The 12,066-nt window shown below is 60.6% G+C and overlaps 1 protein-coding gene across 3 annotated transcripts in view; it reads left to right on the top strand.

Annotated features, from left to right (window-relative positions):
• The window catches only part of TJP3 (tight junction protein 3), a 28,051-nt gene that overhangs the window by 5,380 nt on the left and 10,605 nt on the right, over positions 1 to 12,066 (top strand). The window contains exons 2-9 of one of the 3 annotated variants that reach the window (XM_053220110.1): positions 4,505 to 4,783; positions 5,412 to 5,468; positions 5,578 to 5,687; positions 6,910 to 7,012; positions 7,254 to 7,575; positions 8,574 to 8,677; positions 9,936 to 10,095; positions 10,354 to 10,462. In XM_053220110.1, coding sequence (XP_053076085.1) covers positions 5,421 to 5,468; positions 5,578 to 5,687; positions 6,910 to 7,012; positions 7,254 to 7,575; positions 8,574 to 8,677; positions 9,936 to 10,095; positions 10,354 to 10,462 — 956 coding nt within the window. In that variant the 5' untranslated portion in view covers positions 4,505 to 4,783; positions 5,412 to 5,420. Of the gene's footprint in view, positions 1 to 1,098; positions 1,301 to 4,504; positions 4,784 to 5,411; positions 5,469 to 5,577; positions 5,688 to 6,909; positions 7,013 to 7,253; positions 7,576 to 8,573; positions 8,678 to 9,935; positions 10,096 to 10,353; positions 10,463 to 12,066 lie in introns of those variants that run through there. The other 2 variants (XM_027049294.2, XM_027049296.2) reach the window with 2 other exon arrangements.

Genomic DNA, 12,066 nt, shown 5'->3' with positions numbered 1-12,066 from the left:
GGCACCCGGGGGGCTCAGTCAGTTAAGCGTCCGACTTCGGCCTAGGTCATGATCTAGTGGGTTGTGAGTTCGAGCCCCACGTCGGGCTCTGTGCGGACAGCTCGGAGCCTGGAGCCTGTTTCAGATTCTGTGTCTCCCTCTCTCTCTGCCCCTCCCCCACGCATGCTCTGTCTCTGTCTCTCTCAAAAATAAATAACATTAAGCAACTTTTTAAAAAGATGTTTATTTTTTTAGTTTAAAAAATATTTATTTGTTTTTGAGAGAAAGAGAGCACAAGCAGGAGAGGGGCGGGGGGGGGGGGGGAAGAGAGAGAGAGAATCCCAAGCAGGCTTTGCACGGCCGGTGTAGAGTCCAAAACAGGTCTTGAACTCACAAACCGGGAGATCGCGACCCGAGCCAAGGAGGGACGCTCAACCGACTGGGCCACCCAGGCGCTCCTATAAATAAAATGTTTAAATATATATTCAAAGCAGCAAGGAACGTGTGGGTGTCTGCCCTGGTCCTGTCACCCCAAGATCTCACCTTCCGAGGCCGAGACCCACCCAGCACCCGGCCTTTGCTCCCCAGAGCCCGCCCTCCTCCGCGGGGAGCCCCGCCCCGGGTGGGGTGTGAAGACAGAGCTCTCTCTGCTGGCTTTGGGGCCAGGCCCTGGGGCGGCAGCCGTGGACCTTCAGAAAGCCCAAGTCTCTGACCGCTCTGGGCCTCAGTTTCCCCTCTATGAAATGGGGGGGGGAACTTCCTGGACATGGGGTGCCCTGAGGAAGGCTAGCCCTGCGCCCTGGAGGTCTCTGGCACTCAACCTGCTTTTGGTGCGACCGATGTCCCAGCGGAACCTCGAAATGTGCCGGGGGCGCCGATTGCCCCGTCCCAGGCGCCGGTTCCGAGCGCGGCCGGACTTACTGCCGGGTCTTCATTGCAGCCCCGCCCGGCCGGCGTCCTGCCCCGACGGCGGGCTCGTGCCCGGCTGGGTGGAAAACCCGGTCTGGCATTCCCACCCCGGAGCCCGGAGCCCGGAGCCCGGAGCCTGTGTTGCGGGGGCGGAGGAGGCCCCGGCGCGGTCCCGAAGGCGTGGCGCGGCGGGGGCGGGGCCGGCAGGGGACGGGGCGGGGGACGAGGGGCAGGTGCGACCCAGAGCGGCTGGAGGAGGCGAGGGCCGGGCGCTCTCTCCGCCGCAGCCGTCCTTAGCCTCCTCCCTCACCCCGAGGTGGGGACCGATTGACCGTTTCCAGGCCCCCCCTCCCCCGCCCCGGGACAGGGGCGCTGGAGAGCCCAGGGGTGGACCATGGCGGTGAGATTCCAGGCGAGTAGCGCGCAGAGGACGGGAGGGGGAGGGGATCTAGCTGGGGTCCGCGACCTGGATCTAGTCTGCGACCTGGGGCCTGGACCCCAGACCACCCCAGGTTACAGGTGGGGAAACTGAGGCCCAGAGGAAGGTGGTGGCTAGCCCGAGGCTGCTCAGAGAGGGGCGTTCGCCCTCTGGTCTCCAAAAGCTGTCTTGGGGGGGGGGGGGGTCTTTCCGTGCTCCAAGGTCTGCCTCTCTGGGGTCAAATCCTGACTTTTCTGTGTAACTTCGGGCCGGTGAATCAAGGCCTCTCCATACCTCGCCCCTCAAATGGGCCATCTTCCTCGGGAAGGAGGTGCAGGGAGAATTCAAAGAGGAAACCGTGTTTTTAGCGCCTGGCACGTCTTGGGTGCCCTATAAAGATGTTTACGCGGGGTGTTCGGGCCGAGTTAGTCTTGAGCAACAGTGGGACGGCAGCAATGACTTCATTTGTGGGCTGGGGTGGCTCCGGTGAATGCGGCGAAGCCGGAACCAGCATTCATTGGGCGCCTACTGTATACAGAGCCGTTAACTTGCATTACCGGGCAGAGACAGGGGTCTTGAGCCCCTTTTACACACGAGCAAACCTGCTGGGGGGAGGGGATACCCTTGTCTCTATTTGGGGGGAAACCTCACCCTCCGGGGACCGAGCTCGGGCTGACCCCTTTCATAACCGCCGCACCGGGCGGCAGATCGCGCCTGGAGGGGTAAAGTGAGGCCGTAGGGAGAACGTGGCTCGCCCCAGACCACACTTCCGGGCAGTTCTGGTTCCCGCCAACTTCCGTCCTGGCTGCGGGGGGGGGGGGGGGGGGAAGCTTCCAGAATCCCCTCCCCACCTCCCATATTTGTGGCCCTCCTACCCCCTCTCCCCGCGCCCGGGTTCCCGGAGGCGGAGATGGGGAGGGGGCGGGGAGCCAAGTGCTCGGGGTTGTGTGACAGGGTACCACCTGACCCGCCCGTTTGGGTGACTCCTCCTCTCCTCCTCCCTGGGGGAGGGGGTGGGGATAAAGGCCCAGGCCCCGCCCCCTCAGAGCTCACCTGGGTGGGTGAAGGGCTGACCGAGGGGTCTAGGAATTCTGGACACACCCGGTTGAGTTCCTGGCTGAGTAGGCCTTTTATCTCACCATTCACCCCCATTCCTCGAACTCCGTCTCCCTTCTGGTTCTGTGGGGACTATACTGGGGTCCCAGGGTCCCCAACCTTGCCCAGCTGCAGGCCCCAGACTAGAGGGGTGTATGGGAGGCAATGGACTGGGACCCCCCCGATTCCAATGATTAGGGATGTAAGGCGTGTGAATGGGGCCGCTGAGGACTCACTTCCTGGAGGAAGAGACAGCGTCCCCTCCCGGGGGATCTGAAGGATGAGTAGGGGTTCACCAGGGCCCAGGAGATGCCAAGGGCCATCACCAGGGTGCCGGAGAGACGGCTCCAGCCCGCCTTCACGGCCCAAGAGGAAAGATCAGGAACTTGCAAGCTGATGATTAAACTGGCTAATTTTTTTAAGAAATGTTTATTTTTGAGAGAGAGGGAGAGCGAGTGGGGGAGGGGCAAAGAGGGAGGGGAACCGGGCTCCCCAAGTGGGCTTTGCGCTGGCAGCACAGAGCCCGACGCGGGGCTCGAACTCACAGACTGAGATCATGACCTGAGCGGAGGTCAGACGCTTCACCGAGCCGCCCAGGTGCCCCTAAACAGGATAATTTAAGATGGCTTGGGGTGCCATGATCCAAGCCTAAGAAAGAAAACGGGGAAGCATGACAGGGAGGGAGCCCTGGAAGTTTGGCTCGCCCAGGAAGGCTGCCTGAGGAGGCAGGGGACCCAAGTGGCGAGGGCTAGCGGCCTGCGGGTTCTTGGGGGGTGTCTCTCGGCCCAGGGGACTGCCAGGGCAAAGACGTGCAGGTGAACGGAGCTGAGGGCCACTGGGGGGCGGGTTAGGCTTGGCCCCGTGGGTTTTAGACAAAGTCTCTAATATCTAAGGAGGCGAACCTGCACGGGCCGGGAGGGGGGCGGGTGGCAGGGCAAGCCTGGGCCACCTGCGCCTGTCCCCCAGGGGCCCTGGTTCCCTGGGGCTGTGTCTTAAAATAAGGCTGGGAAATCAAAGTTCCGGAGGGCATTTAATGATACAAAGTGTAAACTCAAAGCAAGTACAAAGATTCTGCTTTGAAACATAAGTCCGGAAGAAAAAAACAAGCGACAGGGCGGAGGGTGCGGTGGTTAGGGGCAAGGGTGCGAGACCGGCCGCCTGTTCACCGGGTGACCTCAGGCAAGTTACTGCCCCTCTCTGGGCCTTCCTTTGCTCTCCCTTAAGGTGGGAATAACAGCGGTGACACATTAAGGTCGCTCAGGGTTAAACGATGAGCGACGAGCGTCTCATCGGCAGCCAGAGGAGCGCGGTGTCTCTTACTCACGTGCAAAGGAGGAAAGTCGAGGCGCTCTCTGCTTTTCCCGCCTGGCTCCTTGCCCCGCGCCGCCGCCGCCTCGGCCCTGAAGGCCAGGGCGCCGGGGGCGGGGGCAGCCCATTTGGCAGGCGGGGAAACTGAGGCGGCCGGCAGAGGGCTTTGAGTCGGGGTTGTGAGCGCTGCCCTCAGCTCCCGGGTAACCACGGGGCGGGGAGTGCCCGGGAGGCCCCGCCCTCGGCGGTGTTTGTCTCTCGCCCCCTCCCCCCACCCTCTGGGAGCCAGGAATGCCGCTCTCCCGGGATCCGTTAAGAGCAGCCAGCGAGGGGTTCTTAGGGGGAGGAATCACCACCTGCTGTGCCCCGGGGGGCGGGTCTACCAGGCCCGGGGGGGGGGGGGGGGGGGCCGGGCCCGGAGAGGAAAGGGACAGGGAGGGGGCGGGGGAGGGTGGGCTTCACCTCCCCCCTTCTCTGGCCGGGTGTCCTGGAGGGTGGCCTTGTACTCCCAGAAGCCAAGTCCCCATCTGTGTCCCGGGCGTGCAAATAACCGAATCCACGTTCCCAGCCACAGCCTCTATCGGGGCTGCTGTCCTGGCAAGTGACTTCGCCTCTCTGTGCCTCAGTTGCCTCATCTGTGACATGGGGATGATGGGATCTCCCTTCAGTGAGAGGATTAAATGAGATAGTACCTGTAAAGTACCCCCCCGCACAAGGAAAGCACCCCCTTCCTTCCTTCCTTCCTTCCTTCCTTCCTTCCTTCCTCTCTCCTCTTTCCCTCCTTTCTTCCTTCAGTAAATTGCTCCTGAATCCCTGCTATGAACCGGGACTCCACTGTGAACGAGACAAACAAAACTCTCTGCCCTCCAGATCGGATGTTCTAGAGAGGGGAGACGGACAGACCAAAACAGCCAAGAGAACGTCAAGGGGTCACAAGTTCTCCGAATTAGGAACACGTATTGGGGAAGGGTGGATAGGGCGGTCTGCCGTGGAGCCGGAAGACCTTACTGTTCCGCACCGGGTGGTTGGAAAGCCTCACCGGCAAGGTAGCACAGGACCTGAGAGGAGAAGGAGGTGAGGGAAGGAGTCAGGTGGAGGTCTGGGGGAAAAGAGTTTCAGGCAGAAGGAACAGCACGTCCAAAGGCCCCAGGGGTCGGAGGAACAGTGAGGAGGCCCCAGGTGGCTGGAGCAGAGTGGGCTCCCTCTGCCTGGCAGGCCTGGCTTGATTCCCCCCCAAACATGGACCCCCCCTCCCCCCCACTCGATCCCCCCTCCCCCAGGCATGGATCCCCCCCAGGCACTTGCATTTTCTCTCCTCTCACCGGTTTGCTTCACTGCCTCTCACCAGTTTGCTGAGGGTCTCAGCTTTGGCATCTGGACATTTGGGCCTGGATCATTCCCTGGGGGGGGGGGGGGGCTTCCCCGCTCTGTGGGGGGCTGGGCAGCATTGTGATGACCGCCAGCGTCTCCAGATGTTGCCACACGTACTCTGGGGGGCAGCGTGGTCCCTAACTGAGAACCCCTGACCTAAATCCACCTTGCAGTTAGAAAAGCTGAGGTCTCCAGAGAGGTAGCAACCTGCCCACAGGCCTGGGACCCGGGGAGTGTCACAGCCGGGCTCCCCACCCAGGGCGGGGGACCCCTGCATGCTCCAGTGGGCCTGCGGTGGCCTCAAGCCCACCTCCTGTTCCTCTGCTGTCAGGTGTTGGACATGGAGGAGATGACCATCTGGGAACAGCACACGGCCACGCTCTGCAAGGTGAGGCCTCCCTCTCCCCGCGTGGGTGCCTACAGGGGTGCCACCTTGATCCTGGGCTGCTCCACGGGAGGAAGCAAAAACTCATCCTAGGTCTCCTCCCCTCTCTCAGGACCCCCGGAGAGGCTTTGGCATTGCCATCTCTGGTGGCCGAGACCGGCCCAGTGGATCCGTGGTCGTGTCGGATGTGGTGCCGGGGGGGCCAGCTGAGGGCCAATTGCAGTGAGTATCAAGGCAGCAGGGGTGCGGGCAGGGGCGGGGCCTGCCGAGAGCAGGGAGCTGTGTGGGCCAAAGCCAGGAGCGGGGAAAGTGCCTGGTGCCTTTCAGCTCTGTCAACACAGGGCTCGGAGCTGGCAGCAGCACAGGGTTGGCGTTGGGGGAGTCACCCTCCCCAAGCCACTTCCTGGTCCTTCGCTGTAGGTCTCCGGGGTCATGATGGCCTTCCTGGGATGAAAGGTCCTGGAAGCCTTTTGTGGCCGCAGGGAAGGAGACGCTGTGTTCTGAGCCCTTGGGAGCTGCAGGCTCCTGGGCGTTCTGTTGGGAAAACGGTTCTGGGACCTGAGTGGCTGACGGGTGATATGGTTCAGTCCAGAATCGAGACACAGCTCACAGCTTCAGAGAGAGAGAGAGAGACGTTATGAAACACAGGGAAGGGGCGCCTGGGTGGCTCAGTCAATTAAGCGTCCGACTTTGGCTCGGGTCATGATCTCGCGGTTTGTGAGTTCAAGCCCCGCGTCTGGCTCTGGGCTGACAGCTCAGAGCCTGGAGCCTGTTTCAGATTCTGTGTCTCTCCATCTCTCGGCCCCTTCCCTGCTCATGCTCTGTGTCTCTCAATAATAAATAAACGTTAAAAAAAAAAAAAAAAAGAAAGAAACACAGGGAAAGAGGGGGAGAAAAGCAGAAACGGGGCGTGACAGAAGGATTGAGGGGTACGGAGACACTTATAATCACAGCTTGCATTCTGTGGTTGCATTCAATTTTTTTTTTTTAACATTTATTTGTTTTTGAGACGAAGAGAGAGCGCAAGCAGGAGATGGCCAGAAAGAGGGAGACAGAGGATCCAAAGCAGGCTCCGTGCAGTAAGTTTGAGCCCAACGAGGGCCTCAAAGTCACGGACCCGTGAGATCATGACCTGAGCCGAGATCAAGAGCCAGACGCTTAACTGGCTAAGCCACCCAGGGGCCTCGGTTGCATTCTATTATTATAGTTGGATTTGTTGTTGGCCCCATTTTACAGATGAGGACACTGAGGGATAAATGCCAGAAGGATAAATGTGTTTGTGAGCCTGGGGACACCAGCGAATTAGAACCAGGCCTTGTAGACTGGGAGGTGCCTGCCCCAAAGTCGGGCACTGGGGGACATGGCAGGGGCTGCAGGGAAGGCCTGAGGAGAGGGCTCCTACGTGAGGACGCGTCCCTGAGACCCAGCCTCCCTCGTCTCTCAGGACAGGGGACCACATCGTCATGGTGAATGGGGTCTCCATGGAGAGCGTCACCTCCACCTTTGCCATTCAGATACTCAAAACCTGCACCAAGTTGGCGAACATTGTGAGTGGGGGCCAGGTGGGCGGGGCAGCCCCCCCCCCCCCCGTGGGCACCTCTGCCCTCCCCCCACCCCCACTTTGAGCCCCACCTGCAGCCCGGGGGTGTTATGAGCGGAAGCTTCTACAAGCAGGTGGAATCCGGTCCCCATTTCACAGCTTGGACGTTGAGGCCCAGAGAGGGGCTCCCCCAAGTCAGGGGTCGGGGCGGAGCCTCCAGCCGGCCCCTCCCCTTTCTCCCCTCACAGACCGTGAAGCGTCCCCGGAAAATCCAGCTGCCTGCCAAGGCCAGCCCCTCTGGGGGACATCAGGTCTCGGATGGGGAGGCTGACCACGGCCAGGGCTACGACGGGGACACATCCAGCGGGTCTGGCCGCTCCTGGGGCGAGCGCTCCCGCCGGCAGAGGACGGGCCGCCGGAGCCGGGCCGGCAGCCACGGGCGCAGGAGCCCAGGCGGCAGGTCTGAGGCCAACGGGCTGGCCCTGGTGTCGGGCTTTAAGCGGCTGCCGCGGCAGGACGTGCAGATGAGGCCCGTGAAGTCCGTGTTGGTGCGGAGGAGGGACAGCGAAGGTGAGGTCGGCAGGTCGGCGGCAGTGGGGCTCCCCGTTCCCGCCAAGGGGCGCCGTGGCCGCGCTGACCCCTTGTCCCGTGTGTCCAGAGGCGTCCCCGTCCTGGTCCCTGGGACCTGGGACATGTGGCCTCATGCGGCAGAGGGGCGCATGCCCAGGCCCCTGAGGTGGGGGTGACCCTGGGTGTCCCGGGGGACCCGGCGGCCTCGCGAGGTCCTCACGAGAAGGGGGCAGAGAGATGGGCAGACCCCGACCCGAGCTGCTGGCCGTGAGGTTGAGGAGGGGCCGCGGGCCCAGGATGCGGGGCTTCTGGAAGCCGGGAAAGGGGGGAGCCAGGCCCTGGGGGAACCGGCCCTGCCCACGCCTGGGTGTTGGGACTTCTGAGCCCAGAACCATGAGATTGCAAACTGGTATTGGTTTCCAGCCCGGGAAACTCACACACTGTGGCATCCGTACAAGCGTCACCATACTAGAATTCCCTCCGTAAGGCCAACGTGTGGCCTCTGACCCCATCTCAGTTCAGTAGCAGCACCCTGGCCTTAGAATTCTAAACATGATGTGACAAATGGCACTGGGACATCGGCCCCCTGCCTTGTAATTAAAAAAAAATTTTTTTTAATGTGTATTTTTGAGAGAGAGAGAGAGAATGACGGAGCGTGAGTGGGGGAGGGGCGGAGAGAGGGGGACGCAGAATCCGAAACAGGTTCCAGGCTCCGAGCTGTCAGCACAGAGCCCGACGCGGGGCTCGAACCCACGAACCGCGAGATCATGACCTGAGCCGAAGTCGGGCGCTTAACCCGGAGCCTCCCCCCGCCCCGGATGCCCCAGCTGCCTTGTAACTGTGATAACAAGACTCACATCCTGAAAACTCTCACCGGGATGTCATTGAGGGTGTCGGGGAGCTGGGACCTGGGCTCCGTTCCTTCCCACACCCCTGCCGTGGACCTTCTGCAACCCAGACCCCAGGCCCTGCCTCAGTGTCCCTCCTCCCCCCCACAGAGTTCGGGGTCACCCTGGGCAGTCAGATCTTCATCAAGCACATCACGGAGTCGGGCCTGGCGGCCAGGAACCGCGGGCTGCGGGAAGGCGACCTCATCCTCCAGGTGAGCCCAGGCTTCCTGTCGGTGGCAGGACAGGAAGACTGAGTGGCGGGTGGGGGCGGGGGGGGGAGGGGCCGGCAGGGCAGGTGGGCAGAGCCAGAACCATTCGTACTTAGTTGCCTCCTTCCCAAGGCTTAGAGAGGGCCCCCCGCCCCCACCTGCCGAATGTCAGTTTCTAGTATCCCCAGAATCCCGCAGCGGGGCCAGTCGCCAGGTTTACAGGACCAGCTCTGCCTGAAAGCTGGTTTCTTTCTAGACTCCTCTCCTGAAAATCTGTTTCTAGTGATTCCTGGTGTGGGATTTCCAACCCCTTTCCAGGCGGTAGCTTCTCAAGGGTCCTCAGAGTTTTCTGTTTGTAGCGATCCCCAGGAATTGTCTGTTTCTAGGGGTTTGGGGCAGACACTAGAAACGGGTAACTCAGTCGGGGGGGTGAGAAACTCACCATCCCCAGAGTAAATGCAAACACACTCCCCGCGGAAAATGTTAGAAAGGGATTCCTGGAGTGCGTGCAGAGGGGCATTCAGTTCTCCCTCCAATTGTATGTTCCTGACCCACCTCTAAATGTCAGTTTCTAGTCCCTCCTGCAGATTGTCTGCTTTTAGTATCTTTGGGTATCTACATATCTCTCCCTGGTTAGACCGGTTTCTTTTTTACGTAGGCCCCACGCCCCACGTGGGGCTCAAACTCACGCTCTATGGACTGACTAGGCCCCCCCTAGTTAGACTTGTTCCTAATGTTTGTTTCTAGCGTCTCCTGAGAAATTCCCCTTCTAGGGAGGTGGGGAGTCAGGCTGCTTTTAATTTTCCCCCAAAGCTCCCCCTGCCCCTCAGAAAATTGGCTGCTTCTGGAATTCTTTTTTTTTTTTTGAGAGAGAGAGAGAGAGCGCGCTCGTGCATCTGTGCATGCAAAGAGGGGAGGGGCAGAGAGAGAGGGAGAGAGAGAATCCCAAGCAGACTCCGTGCCGTCAGCAGAGAGCCTGATGCGGAGCTCGGTCCCACAACCCTGGGATCATGACAGGAGCTGAAATCAAGAGTTGGACACCTAACGGACTGAGGCACCCAGGCGCCCGAATTCTGGAATTTTTGTGGGAGTCACTTCTGGGCATGGTCTCCTCACAGGAGGGATCCCGTACGATCGTTTTCTCTTGAGAACGTTTGTTTTTAGCAATTGTGTGTTTCTAGTGTCCCCACCAAGCTGTCTGTTTCTAGTATCCCCTATCTAGTGTTAACTCCCTTCCTGTCTTCCTTCCCGGGCCTTTTAGATCAATGGCGTGTCCAGCGAGAATCTGTCTCTGAGTGACACACGGCGACTGATCGAGAAGTCAGAAGGGAAGTTGACTCTGCTGGTGCTCAGGGACAGAGGGCAGTTCCTGGTGAACATCCCACCGGCCGTCAGTGACAGTGACAGCTCTCTCCTGGACGGTGAGGGGCCAGAGGGCAGGCCCTGTGGGTTCAGCGGAGGGCAGGGGAGGCCAAGGAGGCCAGGCGGGGCCTGGCAGGGCACGTGAGCCTGGCCCTGTGAGGCTCAGAGAGGGACAGACACTTGTCCAAGGCCACACAGGAAGTGAGGGCTTACTGGCTGAGCCAGACTCTGGCCTAGGCCCCTTGGCTTAGAGGGGCCTTGACGTCCCCCTCTGCGGTGCGGGCTGCAGGCCTGATGGGACGTCCTCTCCGCTGCAGACATCTCCGACCTCGGCTCAGAAACGTCCCAGGCGCCACCCTCCCACGTCCCACCGCCACCCCAGCATGCGCGGCGGAGCTCTGACGCCAGCTGGACCGACTCCCCCGAGTACGTACCCCTGTCGGCCAGAATGGCTGAGTGGGAATGGAACGTGGGCATATCTTTTCCGACTGGAGGGTGCAGTCCTGGTGGCCTGCCTGGAAGAGGCTTCCCCCGTCCACACATAGTCCTCCTGGCCCCCAGTACGTGGCTCTGGGTTCTTGGGACCGGGAGAGCCTGGTAGGGATCGACTTAAAGCAGAAGGAGCGGAATTTTCCAAGACCCCCCCCTCCCCCCTCCATTTTCGACTTCGATCCAATTTTGAACCCATTTTCGACTTCAGTCCTCCTTTAGGGATTTTTCTCTTGGGGGCAAGGTAGCCATGGGTGTGTGCAGGGACTGGAGGGTGCTTGCTCGTTATGATGATGTTTACAGACGGGAACAAGGGGCAGTGACCTTGCATTCGTGTCCTGCGGTGGCTACAACACAGCGCCCAGACTTGGTGGCTTAGGACAGGAGAAATTTATGGTCTCGCGGTTCCGGAGTCCCAGATGAGGGTGTGGGCAGGGCCACGCTCCCCCTGGAGGCTCGGGGTGGGGAGGCGGGGAGGCAGGGGGCGGGAGGTCTCTCCTACCTTCTGGTAGCTTCCAGCAAGTCCTGGGCTCGTAAGTGGCCACCTCCTCTTGATGTCTTCACGTCATCTTGTCTGTCTCTGGGTCCAAACGTCCCCATTGTATAAGGACACCAGTCATACGGGATCAGGGCCTCCCCTCCTCCTACTGGTAGGTCCTCCTCTCCACCGATCGCATCCACCGCGACCGTATTTCCAAGTACCGTCACATTCTGCGATGCTGGGGGTTAGGATTTCGGCGCAGGAATTTTGAGGGGACACGACTCCATGCCTAAAAACAGAAGCGCCCAGGGGCACCTGGGTGGCCTAGTCGGTTGGGCGTCCGACTTCGGCTCGGGTCATGATCTCGCGGTCCGTGGGTTCGAACCCCGCGTCGGGCTCTGTGCTGACAGCTCAGACCCTGGAGCCTGCTTCGGATTCTGTGTCTCCCTCTCTCTCGGACCCTCCCCCGTTCATGCTCTGTCTCTCTCTGTCTCAAAAATAAATAAAAACATTAAAAAAAATTAAAAAACCAAAACCTAAGTGCCCAGCCCATGGGGATTAGGTCATGGGTATGTTATCGCTAAGGCCTTCGGCACCTGTGAAGCAGGGGGTCGATCCGTTATCTGTGGTTGGGTAACAAATTTCCCTAAAGCCTAGCGGCTTGAAACGCCGGTGAACATTATCCCACACGGATAATGTGGAGTTCGCTGGGTGCCTCTGATCTCTGGGTCTTAGGAGGCTACAGCCGAGGCGCCGGCTAGGGCAGTAGGATTTGGGGGTGGCTGATCCCCAGCGCACTCACAACCGTGGGGGCAGGAGGACTCAGGGCCTCGCGGGTCCCCAGAGCGAATGATCCCACAGAGACTTAAGAATACGGACCGAGACAGAAGCTGCTTCTCGTAACCTCAGCTCAGCACGCAGTTCCTCCTGTGCCGCTCTTTTCCCGGGTCCCCGGGGCTGGTTCGGCCGGGAAGGGGACCCCAGAGCCCCAGATGTCGGGGTGCTGAGTATCAGTGACAGAAGGAGGCAACACGTGTGTGCTTGGGCCACAGTGAACGCC

Source organism: Acinonyx jubatus, chromosome A2, assembly GCF_027475565.1.
Source record: "Acinonyx jubatus isolate Ajub_Pintada_27869175 chromosome A2, VMU_Ajub_asm_v1.0, whole genome shotgun sequence".
Classification (NCBI taxonomy): domain Eukaryota; kingdom Metazoa; phylum Chordata; class Mammalia; order Carnivora; family Felidae; genus Acinonyx; species Acinonyx jubatus.
The sequence above is the reverse complement of the archived record's forward strand: the minus strand, read 5'-3'. Positions and strand labels throughout refer to the sequence as shown.